We start from the raw sequence: 12,830 nt of genomic DNA, 5'->3' as shown, positions 1-12,830 counted from the left end.
AAGTGTATAGTGAATAAAGCCAGGGAATGAAGCAGACAAAGTATGGTTGCATGGTAGAGGCAGTTGAATGCCACCCTGGAGAACTGGATTCTGTCCCATTCTCTAAGACAAAGTTATTGTGTGATGCTGGGCAAGGCATTTAAACTAAGCTTTTCTCAGGTGGTCACTAATTGTGTCTTCCTCATTTTCTGGGTTCCCAATGGGACACCCTGAAGTCAACGGGAGATGTGCTTTGAAAATATAAAAGGCAGTATAATTCTAAATACTCTGAATAATATTGTCCTAGGCTTCTCGAATAGGGCATCCAAAATTAGTGGATATTTTTTATTTTAATCTCTCTGTGCCTCAATTCCCCGTTTGTAAAATGAGGATAATACCAACCCCTCACATCACAGAGGCGTTGTGAAGAATAATGAATTAATGTTTATGAAACACTCAGATACTAAGCACCATAGAAATGCCCACAAGGAAACGGATAATTCTGTGTTCAGAGCAGTGTTTAAATAGTGTGCAGTAAATAAGGCCTTCAGCCACATATTGAGGATAAAAAAAAATTGAATATTTGCTCACTGAGCATCATCCATTCCGTGCACTCAGAAGAAGGGGTCTTGTGGAAAAATATAGCATGTGATCGGGTAATTAAAGACTGTATAATAAGGTAGATGGATAAGGGCATGAATTAAGTTTGCGTGAGCATCTTTAATTTTTTCCCTAACTTCTGGGTTCTTGACATTGCAAGCTTAATGTTTTTTTTTTAAATGTAGCCCTTTTCTAATGTAAATTTCATTTTTTTTTTTAAATGGGGGAAAAAATTATGATGTGGCATCATATTAAGCAGGAGTTTGGGTCATCTGTGGTATCTGGACCTGTAGATCCATGCAACAGATCTCTACCACTTGAGCTAAGAGAAACTGGTAGCAGTAGTATGTTGTTTTCCTCTATGGATCAGCAACTAGAGGAGGATTAGACACACTTTATTGAAGAATGCATAGACACTGCTAGCAGCCAGCAGGAGCAAATGCAGGAAAAGACTTTCACAGCCCCCGCTACTCCAGGTTGGAGCATGCTCATTGCAGACAGAATTTTTGGAAAATTAAGGTGCCTAACTTTAAAGTCTCTACTGAACTTGAGTGATCTAAGATTTTGCAAAGGCTTATAACTTGGCCAAGTTTGGGCAAAATTTCCACAGGGATAGCAAAAAGCACATCCCTGATATTAGCATGAGTCTCCTCCTTGCCAATTTTCAAGCCCTTGCTCTAAAACATTGAGCTCCTACAGCTTCTCAATAAAATTTTGTAAGTTTATTGTAAGCCATTTCCTGAGGTTGGAAATGGCTGAACCATTTTAGCTAAAACTTTTGAAAAAATTCAGATTGAGGCAAACACCAGACAGAACATTTCAGCCTGGTTGGTATTATTTTGGCAGAATTATAAACTAAAAAAGTGGTCTTATGGGAAGTGTTAGGCTACCAAATCATAGGGGATGCTATCAGCTCCACCTATAATATATATTATATGCCATTTTCTTTCCTGTTCTTCATTTGGCACAAGAGAATCAATTGATTGTCAAGCAGTCTGTGGGCCAATTGCACTGGCCCTAGAGTATATTAGAGCAACACAGAAACAACTTTAAATTATGTCAGTTGGCCAGAGTAACACAAAGGAACAAGTCTGGCCCATCTATTCAGGCCTGGAACCATTCAAATAGAATAAGCTGTGAAGTGTGTGACTTTGAGGCAGTCCATCAGACAGGTTGCTGAGAAGCTAAGAGCTGGGAAGAAACCTGGGACGGCTCCGTTGGACTTTCATCAAAATAGAACCCTTTCTACAAAATGTTCCAGTTGAAAAATTCCAACAACAAAAAAATGTTTCATCAGAGTTTTTCCAACCAGTTTTATGGATTACAATTACAAACCAACAATAGAAACTGATAACATGTTAAAACAATGGGGGGGATGTTGAGTTCCCTTAGGCTCATGTAATCCCTATGTTTCTTCCTGAATCAAAATTTTATCACAGGTATTAGCCATAGAAACACTGCATAGAAACTCTACCTTAGAATCAGTGTAACAATTTCTATTATTCTAGGTTTAAAAAAAATCACCTTTCCACTTCAAATTTCAGCTCTGGATGATTTTGTCAAATCTGCTTTTTTAATGCTTATCCAAGGAAACTACAGCCTTGGAATGAATCATGGTGATCTGTGATGTCATTTCCCCAAGGTTCTCTCCCACACAGATCATGCAAAACCAGAAGAGAAGACTATTGCTGAGCATAGGCAATATCCACATGAGAGCAAAAATATCTAGTAAATGAATATTTGTTTATATTCTAAACTTTGGATAACCACAGTCTGTGGGGACCTTTCCTTTCAGTAGGATTTAGAGAGGTGAGAATTAGAAACATTTTTTTCCTCTGAAACTGAATGATGTGCTAGTTTTCTATTTTGTGCATGGCTATGTAAGCCTTAGAAGTAATATCAAAACAACATTTAAAATTTCCTCTTTTGACTCATTGGTATTCAGAGTAAGTTTTCTTTTGATTAAGCATGGATATAGGAAGATAGAAAATGAAATATGAATACAACCCAGGGACCAGGCTACAAGTGTTATTCATACCTTCTAAGTATAAAATTAAACATATTGCATAAAGAACTGTAATTTCCTAACATTAGATGTTTTCCCAACAAAGCCAGACCAGTGTCACAAGCAGATAAAAAGTGATCAAAAATACAAATGGGCACTTTCCTAATATTTTAAATGAGAAATAGTGGGCCCAAACTTCAAAAATGATTAGTAGAGTTTCAAGTGCAAATTAGGTGAATCCATCCAGAAGAGGCTAGTTGGATGTCCATTAATCCTTTTGCATGTGCATTTAATGTATTTCATGTGCAGTTACCATCACTGTATGATCAAAAATAATGTGCAGCTTTGATCATACATTTTTCTCTACAGTTTTCTCTACCTTCTGAAGATTGACGCCAAGATCTTTGTAAAATTGACTTGAATTCTGTTACCTATGTGAAACCAGAGACCAAACAATAGCCAGCTATGAACACACTTATCAGGACTTTTCCCTCAGCTGATCAGCACAAAATCTCCTCTTCTCCTCTGTAATAAACACATGGCTAGATCATCCAACAAATGCTGCACCAACAGACACCCATAACCAGATTGATTGATTTTCTAAAAGGTGCCCTTCACATTTGTCTTTGGATTCATGAACAAAGTTATTATACACACACAATATAATAAAACAATAAAATAATAATAAAACAATAAAATAATAATAAGTGTGTGTATATATATATATAGTATATATATATATATACTAAATCTAAACAGTCTGTAATTGTAATGCTAGTGTTAATCTATAAGTGAATAGACATAGCGCACAATCAACACTTCACACATTTTTGTAAATAGGCTTTAAATTCAACTCTGAAGATCAAAGAGCTCAAGCAATGTCTGACTTAGGGAGCAAAGAAATTCTAGATCTTAGTGCCCACCACTGAAAATGACAGTCTCTCGCTCCAAGCATTAAAATGTAGTGACTTTAACAAGAGTGTATTAGCTAATCTTAGCAATCATGATGGTACATAAGAAGAGATGGAATTCCATGTTCTGAGACAACATGCTCAGAGTCAGAAAGTAGGCACTGAATACATCATATACAGTGATATCTGGGACAGGATCATTCTGTCTGTTCAGTGAACCATGCTGGGATTTTGTCCAAGAAAAGCACCCTGAGCCGATGGAAACATGATACTCAGTCTGGCTTCACACAGATGACTACCAGGCCTCTCATTCCACTGCTGCTGTTTCATGGCTGGTTCTTCTCAGGCCAGCCTACTTTCTAAAAGTAACTTGCTTTCTCCTATGCCCAGCATGAGGACCGAAATGGGAATGAGGAGAAGTGAAAGACCGCTCATGTCAAGTGGGTAAATCATGGAGGGGAAAGGAAGAGGGAGCTACTCAGACATGCCTTTCCCAATTAGAGAATTAGCTGGGTTCGTAGGGATAAACTAAAGAAAATTAATATAAAACAAACACACACTTTGGGGCACTTATTTGAATTCATTCATGTTCTCCCATCACTAGCCTGAATGATTTAAATGGGCTTTCTCCCTAGTAGCAATACTCACAATTCACATAATATTGGCACCAACCCCTCAAAATAAAAACAAAAACACCAGACAGACCTGTTTGTTTCATAAAGAAGGCAGGATAAAAATAGAAGCCTGATTATTTTTATTATTGTTGCTAGTCTACTTGGCTTTCCAAAGCACTAATGCTACTATTGCCTGAAATGATCTTTCTGCTAGTCTGCTGAAGCTATCTTGGGTACATGCATCATAAAAGCTATTGTACATAAGGCAAAATGGATAGTGATATATACTCACACTAATAAAAGTTAAAGAAAACGTTGTTCTGAAATAAACTGGAAATTTCAAATAAAATTAACAATGACATATTTTTTGTTCCTCCATGGATTTGAAGTGAAAAGCAGAAAAAAATATATAGTTAAGATTTTCTTTACAATTTTATCCTAAAGGTTCTGTGCCCATAATATCATTATAAACTTTAATTTTAATTTTCAAATTAAATATAGTTTAGATATCCCCTTCATTAGCAGCCAGCATGCAGAAGCAGCAATCCCCTTTATTTATGTAATAATAAAAACAATCTCACAAGTATAAACAGATGAAATCATTTTATTTTTTTAATGGGACACGGTCAGAAAGTTTAGGCTCCACATGTAGGTTTTGTAAAGGATTTTTCTAAAACATGGATTATTTTATTACTGTTCTCGCCAACAGAGATTTGGGCCCCATTGTGCAAGGTGCTACAGAACTGTAATAGGAGACAGACCCTTCTCCAAAGAGCTTACAGTTGAAATAGGTAAGACAAAGGGAGGCGGGATGGGAAAAATGGGCACAGAGAAGTGAAACAACTAGCCCAAGGTCAACCAGCAGGCCAGTGTCTCAGATACCAGTGTCTCCTTAGTCCCAGCCCAATAGCTTATCCATTGAACTATGTTCCCTCTCTAATAGAAATATTTTATTCATGCATTTTTATGATGCATTTTTATTTTTATTAAAGTGGTTGTGTCAATGGTAGAGATTTTTGCCTGTAATAAGCTTTTAACTGTAATACTATGAAGATGCTATAATTGTATCTCCATAGTCCAGGCTGAGATGAAACTAGAGCCTCAAGGCTTGAGTTGAACAGGTATTAAACCTTATGCATATATGCATGAATAATTTAATGGATTCTCCCAAAACATATAGCTCTTACTGAATTCACAGAATGAATTTCCAGGTAAGTCTGTTAGTTGTGCACATTTTAAAATATCTGTTTATAATGATCTATTTCATTTTTGTGTGAGTCTACCCTTTTTAGGATGCCTCTAACAAAGAAACCTCTGAAGTGTGAGATATAAAAATTGACTGAGAGTATGCTAAAAATCTAGTTATGGACTTAAAGTGCTTTTAAAAAAAATTGTGAAACTTAGTCATAACCATTTTTATTCTCACTGAATTATTTAACCTCAATGGTGCTACTCACAGGGCAGAAAGATAAGCACGTGCTTAAGTGTTTATAGGACTAGAGTCTTAGTCCTTCTCTATAAAAAATGTTGTGCCATTAATCATACTGGTAGAGTTAAAGAGGTAAACTGTCCCCAGTGTGGACACAGCTATATTGGTGTAACGGTGGCAACATAGGAGGGTTTTATTGCTTAACTATACTTGTAAAAACAAACAAAACAAAACAAAACCACCCACACCGACCCACAAACAACAGTTATACCAGTACAAAAAATATGTGTAGACAAGGCCTACGCCACCAAAATAATTTTAATTACAATTAAAGTTAAAAAATATATAAGGTCAAAGTTTAAATATAAAGGCTGTTTTCCCTTATATGGCCAGTCCCATTTATGTCCATAGGATTATACACAGGAGAAAATGAAGCAGACAGGGCCCGCTCCAGGCACCAGCCCTCCAAGCATGTGCTTGGGGCGGCACCTGGAGGGGGGGCGGCGGTCACCCGGGGAGAGTGGGGCTGTGGCCGGGCTCGCCACCCTCCCCCCGGCACTCCGGCCGCTGGGGAGAGCGGGGCCCCGGCTGGGCTCTCCGCCCTCCTCCCGGCGCTCCGGCCGGTCGGGGAGAGCGGGGCACCGGCCGGACTCTCCGCCCTCCTCCCGGCACTCTGGCCGGTCGGGGACAGCGGGGTCCGCGGCTGGGCTCGCCGCCCTCCTCCCGGCGCTCCAGCCGGTTGGGGAGAGCGGGGCCACGGCCAGGCTCGCCGCCATTCCCTGCCGTTCTCCCCGCCGGGGGGCAGAGGGGGCGATGGGCGGGAGGCTTTTTTGCCTGGGGCGGCAAAAAAGCCAGAGCCGGCCCTGGAAGCAGACTCTGCAATGTAAACTTGTCAATTTCCATAGAACTTTAATGTGGTAGTGAAACCCTGGCCAATACTGTGGAGTGGTTACAAAGTTCTTGGTCCTCCACAATTATGAGAGATGACCAGGGTGTGTTGCAGAGGGGAGCTGAAGTGTTGGAAGTTGGTTAGGAAGTTCTCTAGTTGAGGCTTATGGCCTGGCTCTGTGTTTATGTCCTCACGCTACATGATGTCAGAAGTGAGAGAATCCCTCGCTCTAGACTAAAGGAATAAAGGGGGGAAAAAAAGACTTTCAGTCTGCCAGAATGGTGAGCAAGTGGGGAAAGTAAAAGATCAGGGAGGAGACCTGTGAAAGCTGCAGCAGAAATGAGGCAGAGCCCTATCTCAGTTTAGTAATAGAGTCCACAATGTAAATGGCTTTGTTAGAGATGTTTCATTTTCAGAACTCAAGTTGCTGGCCTTCTTGGCTCCAGAGTTTTAAGCATTCCAGACGGTTTCTGGTTTAATAGAGAAAGCACAAGAAAATCAGGAAAATGTCCTAATATTTGCCACCAGTGATGCTGCTGCTGCTGACGATATCCTACCCTTGAAGGGTGAGGAAAAGAAAGAATATGCAAAAGTAATAACATAAGAACAGTGCACTACTACACAGCGGGAGATCAAAGAACCTTAATTGGGGGGAAGGTTGAAAAAGAAGTGAAAGATGTGAAAAAACACCAAGCCTCAGCACAGAACAATGTCCAGCAAAAGAGGCAGAAATTAGGAGATTCCACAAAATGGGATATCTTGCAATAATATTAAAGTCACCAAGAGTAGTGGAAACAATCCAAGAGGAGTGTTATCATCAGATGACAATGAATACATATTTCTAGGGAGTATATCTTCAATAGAAATGACAACACCTTGGTACACAGTCATGAATCTAAATCAGTGGTTTTCAACCTGTGATCCCCAGACACTGACTATGTCTAAGATTTCCAAGGGGTCTGCACTCATGTCTGCATTCATGTACCTCCATTTGAAATATTTTAGGGGTCTGCAAATGAAAAAAGGTTGAAAACCAATTATCTAAATGATTGAAACCTTAAATTTAAAATTGATTCTTGGGCAGTTGTCACTACAATTCCATAAAAAGTTATAACTGATACCAGGATGGAGACCCACAAGCACCAAATAAGATTCTCTGTGAGGGAAGTAACAATCCATTGGATGTATGTGATCCGTTCCTTGGGAAACTGGAGAAAGGGCAGAAAGTTCTCCAAGAAATAATATATGTAATACAAGGCCTAACACTCTCTTGTAGGGTTGCCAGCAATAGAAGGACTACATTTAGCAGAGAAACTGGAATGTAACAATGACAAAAAACTAGCTATACAGGAGATGTATCCATACATCCTCACAGGGCTAGGAAAGCTGTCAGGGGAGCACAAACTAAAACTGGTGCCATCAGCAACCCCTTTTTGCTCTCACAATCCCATGCCACATTCCTATACCCTTGTTGGGAAAGACAGACAAAGAAGAATCAAAGAGAATGGAAGATATGGGGGTTATTTCCTAGATAGAAGAATCCACTGAGTGGTGTGCAGGAATAGGTGTAGTATTAAAGGCAAAATGGCAAAATCTGTTTTTATGCAGAATGTATACAATTCAATAAAAACATGTGCTGTGAAAGACATGCTTCCCACAGTAGACCAGATATTAGCTCAGTTATCAGAAGCCAAACTATTCTCAGTGTTAGATGCTACAGCAAGCTGCTGGCAAAAAAACCTTTCTAAAACATCTCTACCATTAACAACATTCATTTCCCCATTTGGAAGGTACACTTTCAATTGGCTTCCATTTGACAAATCTTCAGTACTAGAACATTTCCAAAAGGAAAATATCTCAGATTGTGTCAGGTTTTCCTCGTGTCCTTACCATGCAGGTGCATTGGTAAGGGCAGAGATAAAAATAAACATGATGATCAACTACCTACAGTTTTGACATGCTTTCAAAAACCCAGCCTCACACTGGCCTGGTCTACACTAGGCGTTTATGTCGAAGTTAGCGCCGTTACATCGAATTAACCCTGCACCCGTCCACACCGCGATGCTATTTAGTTCGACATAGAGGTCTCTTTAATTCGACTTCTGTACTCCTCCCCGACAGGGGGAGTAGCGCTAAATTCGACATGGCCATGTCGAATTAGGCTAGGTGTGGATGGAAATCGACGCTAATAGCTCTGGGAGCTATCCCACAGTGCACCACTCTGTTGACGCTCTGGACAGCAGTACAAGCTCGGATGCTCTGACCAGCCACACAGGAAAAGCCCCGGGAAAATTTGAATTTGAATTCCTTTTCCTGTCTGGCCAGTTTGAATCTCATTTCCTGTCTGGACATCGTGGCGAGTTCAGCAGCACTGGCAACGATGCAGAGCTCTCCAGCAGTGATGGCCATGCAATCTCAGAATAGAAAGAGGGCCCCAGCATGGACTGATCGGGAAGTCTTGGATCTCATCGCTGTGTGGGGCGATGAGTCCGTGCTTTCTGAGCTGCGCTCCAAGAAACGGAATGCAAAGATCTATGAGAAGATCTCTAAAGACATGTCAGAGAGAGGATACAGCCGGGATGCAACGCAGTGCCGCGTGAAAATCAAGGAGCTGAGACAAGGCTACCAGAAGACCAAAGAGGCAAACGGACACTCCGTATCCCATCCCCAGACATCCCGTTTCTACGAGGCACTGCATTCCATCCTCGGTGCGGCCGCAACCACTACCCCACCACTGACCGTGGACTCTGAGGATGGGATATTGTCCACGGCCGGTTCCTCGGACATGTTAGGGGACGGGGAAGATGAGGAAGGAGATGAGGAGGACGAGGCAGTCGGCAGCACTCACAACGCTGATTTCCCCGACAGCCAGGATCTCTTCATCACCCTTACAGAGATCCCCTACCAACCGTCCCCAGCCATTACCCCGGACACAGAATCTGGGGAAGGATCAGCCAGTAAGTGTTGTAAACATCTAAACATTTATTTTTAACAGAACAGGAATATTAACAATTTAAAAAATGGGTTGTTCATGATTATTTTGCCCTAGGCACTTAACGGTTCAGTCATGGGCAGTGCAACTATTGAAAAAAAATCTAGCAATGTCCGGTTTTGCATGATTGTCCTGCCCAAGCCGCTCTACTGTTTAGTCCCTGCTACTGCAGCTAGAGTAAAATGCGGTCTATATGTCCGGGGATAGAGCAGAAATCCTCCTGGGACATCTCGATGAAGCTCTCCTGGAGGTAATTGGAAAGCCGTTGCATCAGGTTCCTGGGGAGAGCGGCCTTATTGGGTCCTCCGTAGTACGACACGTTGCCGCGCCACAAGACAATCAAGTACTCGGGAATCATTGCTCTGCACAGCAGGGCGGCATACGGCCCTGGTCTTTGGAGGCTTTCCCGGAGCATTCTCTCTTTCTCACTGTCAGAGATCCTCATCAGGGTGATGTCGTTCATGGTGACCTGCTTTGAATTAGGTAGGGGAATGTTAGTGTTGGGACTGCTTGCCCGTTCCTTTACAGAACTGTAACCGCTGGTTTGCAGCCACGCGGTGGAGGCGGGAGAGGGGCAGCCTACAGGGATCGTTCCCGGGGACAGCCGCGAGGGGGTCGGACAGGGGCAGAGTTCCTGCTTGCCGGATTGCTGGCAGCAGGGACTGACATTGCTTTCAATGTGAAATCAGTACATTGCTAATATTAAAGTTTTAAGCTGCCACAAGTCTACGGCTTACCATGTCTGCCTGCTACAGAAATTCCGGTGTCCTGCCCCGCTTCTCAAATGTGCTGTGCAAGACCCCAGGCACTGAATGCGAAGGCCGAGAATTCGACCTTGTGCTGAGTGCGCATGTGATAGGTGCTGTGCATGGTCTTGTTCACAGAGAAAGACTATGTTCTTTGTTCACAACTACATTTATCTTTCTGAGGAATTCACTCCCTTTTTCCCATTCCCACAGCCACATCTGCGACTGTCTCACAACCTAGCCTGGCATCACACTCCCAGAGGCTAGCGCAGATTAGGCGTAGGAAGAAGAGGACACGGGAGGACATGTTCTCGGAGCTTATGGCCTGCTCCCGAGCCCAGGCAGCACAGCAGACTCAGTGGCGGGAGAACTTGTCCCAAATGCACCAAGCAAACATGGATCGGGAGGAGAGGTGGTGGCAGGAAGACCAGCAGGCGACTCAAACGCTGCTTGGACTACTGAGGGAGCAAACGGACACGCTCCGGCACCTTGTGGATGTTCTGCAGGAACGGAGGCAGGAGGACAGAGCCCCGCTGCAGTCTATCTCTAACCGCCCTCCCCCGCCACCAAGTTCCATACCCACCTCACCCAAAGTCCAAAGAAGGAGGGGCGGCAGAGTCCGTGCTAACTCTCACTCCACCCCTGCAGAGAGCACTAGTAGCAGAAGGCTCTCATTCCCCAAAATTTGACAAGTTCTTTCCTTCCCGCCTGACACAAGCCCCTGTCCAAGTTTCACCTCCCAGTTCCATGTGTACTTGATAATAAAAAATATGTTTCTGTTAACTACTGTTTCCATCATGTTCTTTTGGAGGAGGAGGGGAAAGGCGGTTGGTAATTGGACAGGACAGTCACCTTTGGCAGGGTACATAGGCGGGGGCAGGTACAGCAGCAGGGCACATACACAGTGCAGTTACTAGTTACCCTGGTCAGTCTGGGAGGTGGTTTTCGTGTTATGTGGTGGGGGGTGGGTTGCTCTGTGACTTTGTGGCGGGGGAGGGCAGTTACAGATCGTAAGCGGCGGACCTTATGCAGGATTACAGAGCCACGCAGCAGGAGATCTGTAACCGTCCTCCCCCTGCCACAAAGTCACATAGCCCCCCCCATACACACAGTCCCGATCAGGAGGGGTGACAGGCTCCGTTGAAACAAGCAGCCCACCACAGCAGAGCCTGTCAATCCTTGAGTTTAGAAGCTTCATTTGCGTCACTACACTACACCCCCTCCCCACCACAGTCTGCGTCCCAGTTTTAAAAAATTCCCGCGAAAACAGTAGTAAAGAAAACGGTGTTCATTAACAAAGTAGAACTGGTTTTATTTCGAAACGTGTGTTGGAAGGGGGTGAAGGAGGTATGTAACTGGAGAGGATAGTCAACATTAACTGGGTAAAGAAACGGGGGCAGGTTCAGCTTCTCTGTACACAAACTTAAAAGTCACAGGTTACACTGCTCACTCAGAAACCTAGCTTTCAAAGCCTCCCGGATGCCCAGCGCGTCCCGCTGGTCTCTTCTAATCGCCCGGCTGTCTGGCTGTGCGTAATCAGAAGCCAGGCTATTTGCCTCAACCTCCCACCCCGCCATAAAGGTCTCCCCCTTGCTCTCACAGAGATTGTGGAGCACACAGCAAGCTGCTATAACAATGGGGATATTGGTTTCGCTGAGATCACAGCGCGTCAGTAAGCTTCTCCATCTCCCCTTGAGACGGCCAAAAGCACACTCCACCACCATTCTGCACTTGCTCAGCCGGTAGTTGAAGAGTTCTTTTTCACTGTCCAGGGTGCCAGTATAGGGCTTCATGAGCCAGGGCATTAGCGGGTAGGCTGGGTCCCCGAGGATGACTATAGGCATCTCCACATCCCCAACATTTATTTTGTGGTCTGGGAAGTAAATACCTTGCTGCAGCCGTCTAAACAGACCAGAGTTCCTGAAAACACGAGCGTCATGAACCTTGCCCGGCCATCCGACGTAGATGTTGGTAAAACGTCCCCTGTGGTCCACCAGTGCTTGCAGCACCATGGAAAAGTAGCCCTTTCTGTTAATGTACTGGCTGGCCTGGTGGTCCGGTGCCAGGATAGGGATGTGAGTTCCATCTATGGCCCCACCGCAGTTTGGGAATCCCATCGCTGCGAAGCCATCTATGATCGCCTCCACGTTTCCCAGGGTCACTATCTTTGGCAGCAGTACATCAACGATTGCCTTGGCTACTTGCATCACAACAACCCCCACGGTAGATTTGCCCACCCCAAACTGGTTCGCGACTGACCGGTAGCTGTCTGGCGTTCCAAGCTTCCAGAGGGCTATGGCCACTCGCTTCTGGACAGTCAGGGCTGCTCGCATCCGGGTGTCATTGCGCTTGAGGGCAGGGGACAGCAACTCACAAAGTTCCAGGAAAGTTCCCTTCCGCATGCGAAAGTTTCACAGCCACTGGGATTCATCCCAGACATGCAGCACTATGCGGTCCCACCACTCAGTGCTTGTTTCCCGGGCCCAGAATCGCCGTTCCACGGCATCAACATGACCCATTGCCACCGTGATGTCCTCGGCGCTGGGTCCTGTGCTTTCTGAGAGGTCTGTGCTACTCTCAGACTTCAGGCCCTCACCGCGGTGCCGTAGCCTCCTCGCCTGACTTATCTGCATCTGCCTCAGGGAAAGGTGTATGATAAGCTGCG

At 44.0% G+C, this 12,830-nt stretch overlaps 1 protein-coding gene across 1 annotated transcript; it reads left to right on the top strand.

Annotated features, from left to right (window-relative positions):
• Positions 1-8,446: 8,446 nt before the first annotated feature.
• Positions 8,447-11,119, top strand: LOC135983991 (myb/SANT-like DNA-binding domain-containing protein 1). Its single transcript, XM_065598119.1, has 2 exons — positions 8,447-9,384; positions 10,379-11,119. The coding sequence occupies exons 1-2, from the start codon at positions 8,808-8,810 to the stop codon at positions 10,852-10,854; spliced, it is 1,053 nt and encodes a 350-aa protein (XP_065454191.1). The 5' UTR covers positions 8,447-8,807; the 3' UTR covers positions 10,855-11,119.
• The last annotated feature ends 1,711 nt before the right edge of the window (positions 11,120-12,830 follow it).

Source organism: Chrysemys picta, chromosome 1 (genome assembly GCF_011386835.1).
Source record: "Chrysemys picta bellii isolate R12L10 chromosome 1, ASM1138683v2, whole genome shotgun sequence".
NCBI classification, from domain to species: domain Eukaryota; kingdom Metazoa; phylum Chordata; order Testudines; family Emydidae; genus Chrysemys; species Chrysemys picta.
The sequence above is the reverse complement of the archived record's forward strand: the minus strand, read 5'-3'. Positions and strand labels throughout refer to the sequence as shown.

Coding starts and splice junctions, on each gene's coding strand:
- LOC135983991 (XM_065598119.1), top strand. CDS start 8,808: ATGCAGAGCTCTCCAGCAGTGATGGCCATGCAATCTCAGAATAGAAAG. Junction 9,385..10,378: donor ATCTGGGGAAGGATCAGCCA/GTAAGTGTTGTA, acceptor CCATTCCCACAG/CCACATCTGCGACTGTCTCA.